At 43.5% G+C, this 13,630-nt stretch overlaps 1 protein-coding gene across 1 annotated transcript in view; it reads left to right on the forward strand.

Moving 5' to 3' along the window:
- Nucleotides 1–13,630, forward strand: part of SPMIP4 (sperm microtubule inner protein 4) — a 53,487-nt gene that overhangs the window by 21,441 nt on the left and 18,416 nt on the right. The window contains exons 2-3 of the mRNA XM_075316696.1: nt 4,872–5,051; nt 8,643–8,714. Coding sequence (XP_075172811.1) covers nt 4,872–5,051; nt 8,643–8,714 — 252 coding nt within the window. The remainder of the gene's footprint in view (nt 1–4,871; nt 5,052–8,642; nt 8,715–13,630) is intronic.

Consider the following 13,630-nt stretch of genomic DNA (forward strand, 5'->3'; position numbering starts at 1 on the left):
GGAGTGAAGGGGGGCGAAACCATCCCTTGCATGAGTATAGTGGACGGGAGGAAACATCACCATGCACATCAACGAAACCGGCCACACCCACGAGTCCTTCTACCCACTGGGATTTAGCCACAACCCTGGACAGTGCCGCAGTGCCGGACTTGTTTACTACCTGTTCCAGTATCCTCAGGAGTTGTCTCTCTGCCTCCCAAATCTTCTGCTCGAGAGACCTCCTTCTCCCCTTCAGCCTGCACGTCCACACGCTGCTTCTTCTTCGCGCCACATCTCCCTTTCCGGTTGGCTCCTGGGCTCTTCTCTCCTCTTCGCTTGGCTGCTGCTGAACAGGTGTTTCCCAGAAATGCCTCCTCCTTGAAACAAACTGCAAGATTTCTATATCCTAGGTGATTACTATTCCCCGGTCTGTTCTTCCTTCGGCCAGCAGAGGGCAGTGTCTCATTACTAACCCTTCCAGGTCTCCCCAATACAGTGCACTTTCATACAACCAAACTAATCAGACAAACTCTACTCTACCAGGGCCCATGAGGGATCTGGTTAACTGAAACCAGCATCCACAGGTCCACCGCGCTTGAGTGCCGTTGCCTGAAACAATCCATCTGCAAACACGACCATTTTATTATCAATTCCAGGAACATAATGATATTTAATTACAGACACCAAAATACAAAATTTCATATTAAAAGCTAGTATCGGCAATGTTGAAGCTGATTATGAATCATATTTATGTGGCGCCCCTGAGTACATCAGGGTGCCACAGGGTACTGCAATCCTTACCCAGAGTGCAGGGCCTACCCCTCATGGTTCCAGGTTCCTAAGAAATCGGTGTCACTACAATCAGCACCTCAAATCCCAATCAACACCTCACATCATGACCTGTTAAACACACCAGTGAGTTGGTCTAGCTGGAAAAGGGCCACCCATCTAGGGCTCAGGCAGACTGGTGGGAGGGAGAAAGTAGAAAAGTAGTGAGAGGCCTCAAAGAGTGAGGAGCTGGAGTGTTAGCTCCCGAGGAGCTAGACCGAGGTTGGGTCGCAGACAGTGGTCTGGGACCAGAGGAGTTGGGGACCGTAGCAGTGACATTGGAAAAGGGTGCGACAGACATAGTCTAGTAGGACTGTCGGCACCAGCAAGGTCAAAAGAACTGACCGATACCGAGCACGATGAGGTACAGGACCCTAGGTCAGGAGCCAATTCAATGTCCTGGCAATTAACCTGCAGAGCAAGGAGACCTTCAGGGACCTTCCCACAGAGCTCAGAGATTGGGAGCATCAGAACAACGCGGGGGACAGGGTTTTCCAGCCAAAAAGCGGCCCACTGAAGTCCCAAGTGCCAGCCCTCAAGAGCACAGCTACACTACACATAGTGAGCGGGGCCCAAACAGCTTCAAGCCACGGGGCCACAAAGAGAAAACTAAATTGTGCACGGAGGTAGGCTCCGGACTACCAAGTGACACCGATGGGAGCGGATAACTGGATGGGCTCCCCGCAGTGACTGCGATACACAGAGAGTTTGGTTTACCTGCAGTGTGTGTGTCTGCTTTATAAACCTCATCCAGCACCACGAATACCGCAGTGAGTACCCTGATCCCTGCACCCTGCGCTCCCAAGTAACCACCAACACCCCTGATCCTGGGGCCTTCCCTACCTGCGGCGGGACACCTTGCTGCCTCACACCATCTGCCCCGGTACTCCTTACAGCAGCGGTGGTACTCCCATTTCTGCAACCTACAGGTGGCGTCACAAACTTCTCCCCTTTTAATACCCCCCTTTCACGGATCAAAGTGTCCACCAACCCGGTTCCGGGCCCCTCGAGCCACCACGATCCCGGATCCGAGCAGCCCGACTAACACCGGGATGGTACATTTACCACCAATAGGTTGTCCGACCAAAACTTTATGCGCCTATTCTTTAGATCATATCCCCAAATTTCTATAGCAACAACTATAGGAGATAACTCCAATAAAGCCAAATTAATGGTGAATCGCGCCACGCCTTAGGCCCAATGAACTGGCTCCAATGCGGGCCAGGTATTGCTCCAAAACAAAAAGACTCTGATGCATCCGTAAACAGCTGTAAATCAAAGTTTGAAACTTCATTGTCTCGTCACTCTAAATTACTAATGAATATGTGCAAAAAAGTCTGCCATACCAAAAAAATTCTCTCTTATGACATCGTGATTCTAACAAATTGTACTTGCCTCTGAATACCCCAAGTCGCCATTGAGAGACGTCAAGAAAACATGCAGCAGGCAATGACCAACAAGCCTAACAAATATTAGACCTGTTTAAATTTCCCTTTTTAAACTAACACTAATTATCATCTGAAAGATGAAAAACCATGGCATCCATTTCCATATCCAAAAAGAAAAGCATTGTCACTGGACCTTCTGTTTTATTATTTTCAATGAGCACCTTCATCTACTATTTTAACCTTTTTATGTCTTTCTGTGCCTGCCCATATTGTGCCTGGGTCAGCACAGGCACACTTGCTTGCCTACCTCCAGGATATTCTGCAGGACATCCAAAGGCATTGTAGACTGCAGCCATGAAAGTAATAAACAAAAGTTACATAATGGATGATGCCATGCCCACTACGCCAATACCGATAGTGCACACTGGTTTCGTCTCATGCTAAGACTTCTGGGGGTTTCGGCAGGAGTGCACAACATTTTTTGGTCCAAAGGTCACAATGCCATACTGAACTAATCCCAAGGGCAGCAAAAAAAAATGTAAAGGGGTACTTGGATGAATACATCACCAGAACCACTAACAGTACAATAATATTTCACCTTAGCCAAGTTTTAAGTATTTAAGGAGGATTTGGAGAGTTTCTGATCTGTTTCTGCTGTCCAAAAAATCAGTGTGAACACATGCTAACTTAAACTGTGTTTTTGGAGCAGAAACTCACGAAATCCTCCTCAAAAATACTCAAAACTTAGAGATTTTAACACAACCATGTTTTAACACAGCTGTGCAGCATGTTATTGATTGCTACATTTGCAGAAGATCATAAGCCCCATCAGAACATGAGTGCGGTGCCAGAACCACCATCAGGACAGAAATGCAGCACCAGAACTTACTCAATACATGAATGCAGCATTAGAACCACCATCATTACATGAAAACAGTCACAAAACCACCGTCAGTACCTGAATGTAGAACCAAATCACCATCAGTATGTAGTACAGACGTCTTGATGAGACTTCACGGCCAGAGATCATCTCTACAAACATTCCACTTCTTGATCTTCAGCAGCACTTCTTGACACAGTGGCCTTAAAAATACAAGTATCATTATGCTGCCTCATACATATAACATCTCCCATGTTGTCCTGCCCCTGAATAAATAATTGCCCCACACTGCTTCATGCCCAAAATATCCCCCTACACTGCCCCTCTCCATAATATAACTCCATAATGTCCCCCCACACACAGCCCTTCTCCATAATATTCTCCCCAGACTGCACCTCTCCATAACATTACCCCACTCTGCCCCTCTGCATAATATCCCCCCTACAGTGCCGCTATCTATAATGTCCCCCTCACACTGAGCCTCTCCATAATACTCCTCTCAAAATGCCCATATCCATAATGTCCCCCACACATATAGCCCCTTTCAATAATATACCCCCCACACCGATATCTCTTTGGAGCCAGCAGCAGTGTGATGAGATCAGCAGTGTGATGACCTATATAAGCTGCTGCACGTTGGGCCAGGGGTGACAGGTGCTCACCTGCCCTAGTTCCAGAAACTAAGGGGTACTTTACACACTGCGATATCGGTACAGATATCGCTAGCGAACGTACCCGCCCCCGTCAGTTGTGCGTCACGGGGAAATTGCTGCCCGTGGCGCACAACATCGCTAACACCCGTCACACGTACTTACCTGCCTAGCGACACACGGCAGCCATCCAATAGCAGAGGAGGGGCGGAGATAAGCGGCTGGAACATACCGCCCACCTCCTTCCTTCCTCATTGCCGGTGGTCGGAAGTAATGAGATGTTTGTCGCTCCTGTGGTGTCACACATAGCGATGTGTGATGCCGCAAGAACGACGAACAACATTGCTACTCACCAGACAACGATATTTGATGTTTGGACGACCTCTCCAACACCAACGAGTTTTACCACTTTTGAGATCGTTGAAGGTCGCTCATACGTGTCACACACTGCGATGTCGCTAGCGACACCGGATGTGCGTCACAAACACCGTGACCCGGACGATAAATCGTTAGCGATGTCGCAGTGTTTAAAGCCCCCTAAGTGTTCAATTATATTCTGAAAGAAATTAATACATTTGAATATAAGTAGAAAGGAGTAGTGCCTCCTGGACAGGTCCATGTAAATCCTTTGGCAGGCCCATGTTAGAAGATCAATACTAATAAAGAGGAGGCTACCGACAGGGGTATGTAGAGTGCTGGATTGAAAATGATGTGCTCTACCTTCATAGAACATGTTACATTTATAATTATGACTATGAATGTATATACTTTATATGCTTCATTGCCAGTCCATGACTCCCCTTTTACATTCCTTCATGCCTTTCTATATGCTGGAATGCTATTCCTATATGTTGGAGAATCATGTTTGCATATCTGTTGCCAGCACATTTGTGATTCATAGAATCCTCTAATGTATTGATCAACACTTGACTGCTCAAGGATATAAGAGAACTGAATGTGAAAATTAAAGAGACAGCACTACGCCACACATACATACATCTAATGAGTTTTGTTATTTTGGTTACTTAAATATTGTCTTATTATTTCACAGCATTGTTAATGTTTCCATGCAATTAGTACAATTATTTGAAACCAATGAAGTTATTTTTAATGAGGACATAATCCAGGATTCTAACTATTATGCAGATATAATGAGTATCGTTCATCAACACCCATTATACCAAGATTGCCATGGGGCAGAGAAAGAGAATATGGAGGAATTGGAGCAGTGGCTCTTCCAGAGGATCGGCGACCAAAGACAGAACCACCGTCACAAGAGGCAAAAGGGCATAAGCATTATGGGTATGGAGGAGACCCCTGGCCCAGGTATGCTGCTGAGACTTACCTAGTTAAAAATCTATGTTTTTTCTTTATTATAACAAGGACAAGTATATCTCAGATTCTGGGGCAATTGTAGAGAGACCTTAAATTGCTGGCCAGTAGAAGGTCAAGGCATTTGCAACTCAACAGGACCAGTTGTGCTATCTCCTATACTCGCTGCAATTATTGCCCTATATGGGTTTTTTAATTATATAATAAACAATATAAAATAAAAACCCAAATAAACTGTTACATATTAAACGTTATGGTGTAGGCACAGGTAGAAATTATGGTCACACGTATATCAGGTCTTTTCAGCCATCTATATATGAGGATAGTGTATTCTGCTGAAGTTTTCTATTCACTTGAAAATGTTCTAACATGTCAGTTTCTGTAACAGACACAGCCGGAGGCAGAAACCTAAGCTGTCTCCACTGTTTGCATTTTTCATTTGCTCAACCAGTCAGGAAGGTATCATGTAACTAAAATTCAAGTCTGTAAAGCAAAGCGGCCAATATGACCACTAGAGGGCAGGATTTCTCATTATAAGTCACTTTAATTACTATAGAATTCAATTACTCCTGTTATTTTAATATTTTACCACTAGATGTCACGAGGTAGCTACTATCTGGTGAGACTCCTTCCTCATAATATAGAAACTATGGTATATATTGCCAGTTTCCAAGAACCGTAAAATTCCGCTAATAAAAAGCTTGATATTTTAACCCAACCGTAACAGAGGTCAAAGTAATCACACATGAATAGGTATTCCATAAAAAAAAGAACAAGGATCAATAATCTTTAGTATACCATGATTCACAGAAAGAAAAAAAATAATAAACAGTTAAAAAAATAAGCAAGTGATAAAGAGGTAGAAAGGTTCTGCTGTGCCCCTGATTAGCCTGAAGTTCAACCACTGTGAAGTACAAGTGTATGTAAAGTACAATACATGAATAAACCGGTCAAACAACTCTAAAGTGCATAATGCACAAATCTATCAACTTGTCAAGTTTTGATAGATCCAAGTGGAACATGAGACCTAGTTTGTTAGAAAGCTATAAATAGTGTCATATAGCAAAATGAGAAGACAGACCAAATAGCATTTCCCAGGGTTTATAATACACAACCAGGACCATGTTTTGCATGAGCTTCTTCAAAGGGGCACACATTGAATGATCCAGGGAAGCAACTAGCGAAACGTGCATTGGGGAGCATGGCAAAGGTCGCAGGAGGATTCCTTACATCATGACTTCGGGTCTGGTTCATATGAACTTCACTGATATGTCTGTGCACTTTAACCTTATTTTCCAGTACATGCTGGTTATTTAACCAACCTGATTTTCACATTATGCACTTTCTGCATTTTTTGCACATTATACAGTCTCAAAGGTCTACTTTTGTTTTGGCTGTATATTTGTGCCTTATTGGTCATCTTATGTGCTGAATATTAAACTTACCTGATTATATTCATTGCTTTACACATATGCAGCCTTAACGTTTTTCCCTTATTTTGGCTATTTGCCTGTATTTAATTTATTACATATCCCCTAGTTATTTCTGTGTGTTTTTTAGTATTTTTTCCATCTAATTCTGTAGACCGGTTATGACCTGGATTTTCTGATACAGACTCACCCTTCACATTTTATTATGTTTCAAGTCCTCCTGCTTCCTCTGCTTATCTTTTTTATGCCTTTTATGCGTTGTTTTTAATTATTTGCATCAATAAATGACTTCTCTGATTGAACCTTTTTAGGCGTCTATTTAATATTATTGGAGTATAGTTTATGTAGTATTCTTCATGTAGCCTGCAGAATATATACAATATTTATTCTCCTTTTAATTTCAACAAAAATTATCTCCTTAAACGCCTGTGGCTCTAACACCACCTCTCTTCAGCTCTCCAATGGGTGGTCTTATTTTAAGGGGTGGCAGCTGTAGTGTCAGATCTAGAATACAAGACCACTGCAGCCAATCACTAGGCTCAGCAGTCCTGTGCAGTCTACCTTGGCGAGCTGACAAACCAGTCTGGCTGTCTGTAAGGGGATTTATAGCTGCAATACTCCTCTGGGAATTATTCAAATTGTCCCTCCATAGAGGAAGGAGACAAACTCTAGCACCACCTATTGGAAGCAGCAATCCTAATACTTTTTAAATAAGCCTTTTCATAAGACTTTGGATTTATTTGCCAGATCAGAATCCCACTGCAAATTGGGATTCTGATTTGGCAAATAAATCCTAATTATAGAAGGGGCGTTATTTACAGGGGAGATATAGTTTGTGACGCCACCCGTGGTGTGCGGTAATAAGGAGTACTGCCGCTGCCGTTGGGAGTACCTGGGGTGATGTGGTGGGGCAGCCAGATGACGTTACCCTCCACGAGTAGGGGAAGGCCCCGGGACTCTGGATGGTAGGATGGATTGCAGGGGGAGCGCAGGCTTGCTAGTAGCAGGGGCTGATCAGGTACTCACTCACAAGAAAGCAGACGCTGACAACGTGGTAAACCAAGTCTCAAGGTGCCGGTGCCCCCCTGCTGGATCTTGTCTGGGTCCCGTCCCCTGTAGCACTGCCTTATAGTCCGGATCCTGCCTCCGTGTACAGAATTTTAGTGTTCGCTGTGGCCCGTAAGCTTGGAGCTGTACGGGCCCCACTCCCTGCTATGGGTAGTAAAGGAGCTTGTGTCTCAGGGGCTCACGCTTGGGATTTCAGTGGGCTGCTTTGCTTGGAAAGCCCTATCCCCCTTGTTGCGCTAGTGCCCCCCGATCTCTGAGCTTCGCAGGAACAGTCCATAAAGGCCCTGTCCTCCGCAGGTTAATTGCCGGGTTGCTTGAAGCCTTTCCCTGGCCTACGGTCCAGTACCCCGACGTGCTTCAGTCCCAGCCCGGCTATTGGACTGCAGTTGATGACTGTCCTCATAGACTCAGCCAGGCACCCAGTCCCAATCTCCTGCGACCGGGTCTTCGACTCCTCCGGGTCCAGGCCACCAACTGCAACCTAGTCTAATTCTCCACTGGGAGCTCCAACTTCCAGCTTCCTCGAGCTCCTCACAGCTCGAGTGCTTCCACTGTTCTGACTTGTCACCTCCCACCTCCCTGCCTGACCCCTAGGTGGGCGGCCTTATTCCAGCTTAGCAGCTCACTGGTGTGCCTGACAGGGTGTGGTGCGAGGTGTGACTAGGATTTGTGTATGCGGGTGGAGGCAATACTGCAGGTTAGAGACCCAGAACCATGGGGGTTTGAGTCCTGCATTAGAAGATAAAGAGCGTGCAGTACCCTGTGACGACCTGACTAGTCCAGGGGCGTCACATCAGTCACAGAACTAAACACACTTTACTGCAGTCATTAAAGGGTTTATTATTCACAGAAGGATAGTAAGCTCTGGTCTCCAGCACTGCAAGAAAAGCCAGAATCCAGATATTGGAAGCAGACGGCTGATTAAAGAAAAAATAAATGACAACAGAATATATTATGTTACAGTTGTTGATTGCATTTGGGCAGCATGCTAACACTCATAGCCGCCATTTCTTCTAAGTAACATTATGCTCTGATCATAAAACAAAACATTACCATGTTGTACTAACAAATTTTTTATGTTGTCCAGGGGTTTACCGATTGAGCAATACTATGAGCTGACTAAGCTGAAAAAGAGTGCTGTCCGTGCGAGCGATGACCTGTAAGTACCATGGGCTTAAAAGGGTTGTCTTCTGAAAACAAGTACTGCATAAACAGGACAGGTGACAATTTGTTGATCTGTGGGCGTCCAACCGCTGGGATCTGCACCAATCGGCAGAATGAGGATCTTTTATCCCCCGTTAGAATGGAGCAGTAGTGCACATGCTCGGCCGCCATTACATTAACTGCCTAAAGAGCTGCTGAGTGCTGCACTTACCTTTCAGGTTCACAGAGAATGAATGAAGCTGCAGTTGGACAGAAGATCTGCCAATCCATATTGGAACATAGAAAAATAGTGGCATAACCTGAAGCTTGGGTGTCACTATTACATGTTTTTAATACTGTCTTTTCATAAGGGGCTAAAAAGTTTCTTTGGGCCCACCTACTTTCTTGGGCCTAGGTGCGATTGCAACCCCTGTACCTACTATAAATACACCCCTGGGAGAAAAAGTTCCTTACCGGGGGGTAGAAAGTATGTATTTTTTTGTGGATATATTTTTATCAGCTGACCTCTAAATAGCTTTAAGTTCTGGTTTTCTTTTTATACATTCATGGCCGAAAATGTTGGCACCCTTAAGTTGTTCCAGAACATTACGTATTTCTTCAAGAAAATTATTGTAATCACACATGTTTTGTTATACACATCTTAAGTATCTTTAAGTTTATCAGAACAACACAAAAACCTGATAAAAAAAAAAGCAAAATTGGATATAATTTCACAAAAAACTAGTAAAAATGGGCTGGACAAAATTGTTGGCACCCTCAACTTAATATTTGGTTGCACAGCATTTGGAATAAATACCTACAATCAATCGCTTCCTATAACCAGCTACAAGCGTCTTACACCTTTCACCTGGAATTTTGGACTCTTATTTTGTAAACTGCTCCAGGTCTCTCATATTTGAAGGCGCCTTCTACGTACAGCAATACGTACAGCAATTTTAAAGGGAACCTGTCACCAGGTTTTTCCCTTATGAGTTGCAGCCACCAGTTATGTACAGTATTCTGGAATGCTATATATAAGTGCACCTGCCACTCTGTACAACATAAAAAACACCTTTACAATGCTCACATAGTGGGCGGTCTCGTCCGATAGGCATCACTGCTCTCGGTCCAGCACCTCCTCCATCTTGTGGGATAGCAATCCTCCTGACCAGCCCCGTGTGCGTCATTCACACAGAGGCGTCCATTGCACTCCTGCGCATGTGCACTTTGATCTGCCCTGCTGAGGGCGTAGCAAAATACTGTAGTGCGCAGGCACAAGGAAAGGTCAAAGACCACCCGCACATGTGTTCTACAGTACTTTGATCTGCCCTCAGCACGGGGCTGAGCAGGAGGCCAGCAATCACACAAGATGGAGGAGGCACCTTACTAATACCAGCGACACCCATCGGACCGGACCGCCCCCTAGGTGAGTAATATAAAAGGTGTTTCTAATGTTTTACAGAATGGCCGGAGCGCTTCTATTCAGTATTCTAGAATGCTGTATATAAGATGTCACTGGTGGTGGCCGCAGCTAATAAGGGAAATACCTGGTGACATGTTCCCTTTAAAATCTCTACACAGGTGATAAAGTAGATTTAGATCCGAACTCTTTGCTGCCACTTTAGAACTCTCCAGCGCTTTGTTTCCATTCATTTCTGGGTGCTGCTTGAGGCATGTTTGGGTCATTGTCCTCCTGGAAGACCCATAACCTAGGACAAAAACCCAGCTTTCTGACACTGGGCACTACATTGAAATCCAAAATCCTTTCATATTTTCATAATCTTCAAATTTCATGATGCCTTGCACACGGTCAAGGCACCTAGTGCCAGAAGCAACAACACAAACCCAAAATATCTTTGAATCTCCACCATATTTAACTGTAGGTACTGTGTTCTTTTCTTTCTAGGTGTTAATCCATTTTCAGTAAACAGTAGAATGATGTTCTTTACAAAAAGTTCCATCTTGGTCTCATCTGTCCAGAAAACGTTTTTCAAGAAGAAGTTTGTTTTACTCACGTACATGTTGACAAACTGCAGTCTCTGCGTCAGCACTGGGGTCCTCCTGGGTCTCCTGCCTTAGCGTTTCATTTTTTTCATATGTCGACAGATAGTTCGTGCTGACACAAATGCACCCTGAGCCTGCAGGACAGCTTGAATTTTTTTGGAACTTGATTAGGGCTGCTTATCCACCATCTGGACTATCCTACATTGCAAACTTTCATCAATTTTTGTCTGCCCTACACATCCAGGGAGATTAGCTACAGTGACATGGGTTGTAAAAGTATTGATTACGTTGCGCACCACGTAAAAAAGAACATCAAGAGCTCTGGAAATAGACTTGCAACCCTGAGATTGTTGATATTTTGCAATAATTTTCGTTCTCAAGTCCTCAGACTGTTCACTTTTCTTTCCATTCCCCATGCTTAGCATGCCACACACAGACAAACAATGCAAGATTGAGTCAACTCAACTCCATTTTTTATTTGGTTTCAAGTGAGATTTTCATATTGCCCACTCCTGTTACTTCCCACAGGTGAGTTTTATCGAGCATCACATCCTTGAAACAAAGTTTTTTACCCACAATTTTGGAAAGGTGCCAACAATTTTGGCCAGTCCATTTTTTTTGTTTTGTGTGAAATTTGCTTCTTTTCTTTGTGTTGTTCCATAAACATGTGATATATACACTGTGTGCAGAATTATCAGGCAAGTTGTATTTTAGTGGATTTCTTATATTATTGATCAACAATTATGTTCTCAATCAACCCCAAAGACTCATAAATATCAAAGCTTAATATTTTTGGTAGTTGGAGTGGGGTTTTTTAGATTTGGCTATCTTAGGAGGATATCTGTTTGTGCAGGTAACTATTACTGTGCAGAATTATTAGGCAACTTAATAAAAAACAAATATGTTCCCATCTCACTTGTTTATTTACACCAGGAAACCAATATAACTGCACAAAATTTAGAAATAAACATTTCTGACATGCAAAAATAAAACCCCCCAAAAATTTGTGACCAATATAGCCACCTTTCTTTATGATGACACTCAGCAGCCTACCATCCATAGATTCTGTCAGTGGCTTGATCTGTTTACGATCAACATTGCGTGCAGCAGCCACCACAGCCTCCAGACACTGTTCCGAGAGGTGTACTGTTTTCCCTCTCTGTAGATCTTACATTTTATGAGGGACCACAGGTTCTCTATGGGGTTCAGATCAGAGGAACAAGGAGTCCATGTCATTATTTTTCATCTTTTAGACCTTTACTGGCCAGCCACATTGTGGAGCAGTTGGATGCATGTGATGGAGCATTGTCCTGCATAAAAATCATGTTTTTCTTGAACGATACCGACTTCTTCCTGTATTACTGCTTGAAGTTGTCTTCCAGAAACTGGCACTAGGTCTGGGAGTTGAGCTTCACTCCATTCTCATCCCGAAAAGGTCCCACAAGTTCATCTTTCATGATACCAGCCCATACCAGTACCCCACCCCCACCTTGCTGGCGTCTGAGTCGGAGTGGAGTTCTCTGCCCTTTACTGATCCAGCCTCTGGCCCATCCATCTGGCTCATCAAGAGTCACTCTCATTTCATCAGTCCATAAAACCTTTGAAAAATCAGTTCTTAAGATATTTCTTGGCCTAGTCTTGACGTTTTATCTTGTGTTTCTTGTTCAAAGTGGTCGTTTTTCAGCCTTCCTTACCTTGGCCATGTCCCTGAGTATGGCACACCTTGTGCTTTTTGATACTCCAGTAACGTTGCAGCTCTGAAATATGGCCAAACTGGTGGCAAATGGTATCTTGGCAGCTTCACGCTTGATTTTCCTCAATTCATGGGCAGTTATTTTGCGCCTTTTTTGCCCAATACGCTTCTTGCGACCCTGTTGGCTATTTGCCATGAAACTCTTGATTATTCAGTGATCACGCTTCAAAAGTTTGGAAATTTGAAGACTTCTGCATCCCTCTGCAAGACATCTCACAATTTTGGACTTTTCAGAGCCCGTCAAATCTCTCTTCTGACCCATTTTGCCAAAGGAGAGGAAGTTGCATAATAATTAAGCACACCTTATATAGGGTGTTGATGTCATTACACCACACCCCTCCTCATTAGAGATGTACATCACCTGGTTCACTTAATTGGTAGTTGGCTCTCAAGCCTATACAGCTTGGAGTAGGACAACATGTATAAAAATTATCATGTGATCAAAATACTCATTTGCCTAATAATTCTGCACACAGTGTATTATGTACCAAGCAATGCAAAAATTAAGAGAAGTATTTGCCGTTATGGTAAGTGCCACATTGTTTTTTTTGTTGTGTGGGAATTCATCTTTTGTTTGTCTTGTTCTGAGCACTACCAGATGATAAAAAGGGTGAGATTAGAAGTGAGCTTTCAATCCGTCATTTTGATGGCAGCAAAGCTTTGCCAGAAATTCTGTTTTCTTTTGACACCTCTCTGCTCCTCTACCCTTCTCTCAGTGTTACAGATAGCAAAAGGGAAGGGGAAGTTGTTGCACACAAATGTCATGAGTGGAGAGGGGAAAACGTATGTTTATACAGGGCTCACATTCAGCATATATTATTTGGATTGACACTCCCACAAAAGAAAGATTAGAAACATGGATTAGGCTATAAACCACATATCAGGAATATTCAAAGGGATTGAAGATTGCAAATTGAAACTTGCAATTTTATTGAAGGTAAGCACTAGAGATGAGTGAATAAATATGAGTTAAAGTCTACTAGAATTTTACTAAAAAAAAAAATAGCAATTTGCTTCTGTGTGGATCCAGCAAACTGGTGGCTGCTGGTCACCGTTTTCCTGAACCCTTAAGGCTATCAAAATATTTAAAAAATTCCTTATACTAACTTCTATGATCCCTTCTTGTCATCCGTCTGGTCCTCGACATCTTCAGATAGCTGAAATCTGTAGGCCTC

This window comes from Anomaloglossus baeobatrachus, chromosome 6, assembly GCF_048569485.1.
Source record: "Anomaloglossus baeobatrachus isolate aAnoBae1 chromosome 6, aAnoBae1.hap1, whole genome shotgun sequence".
Lineage (NCBI taxonomy): Eukaryota > Metazoa > Chordata > Amphibia > Anura > Aromobatidae > Anomaloglossus > Anomaloglossus baeobatrachus.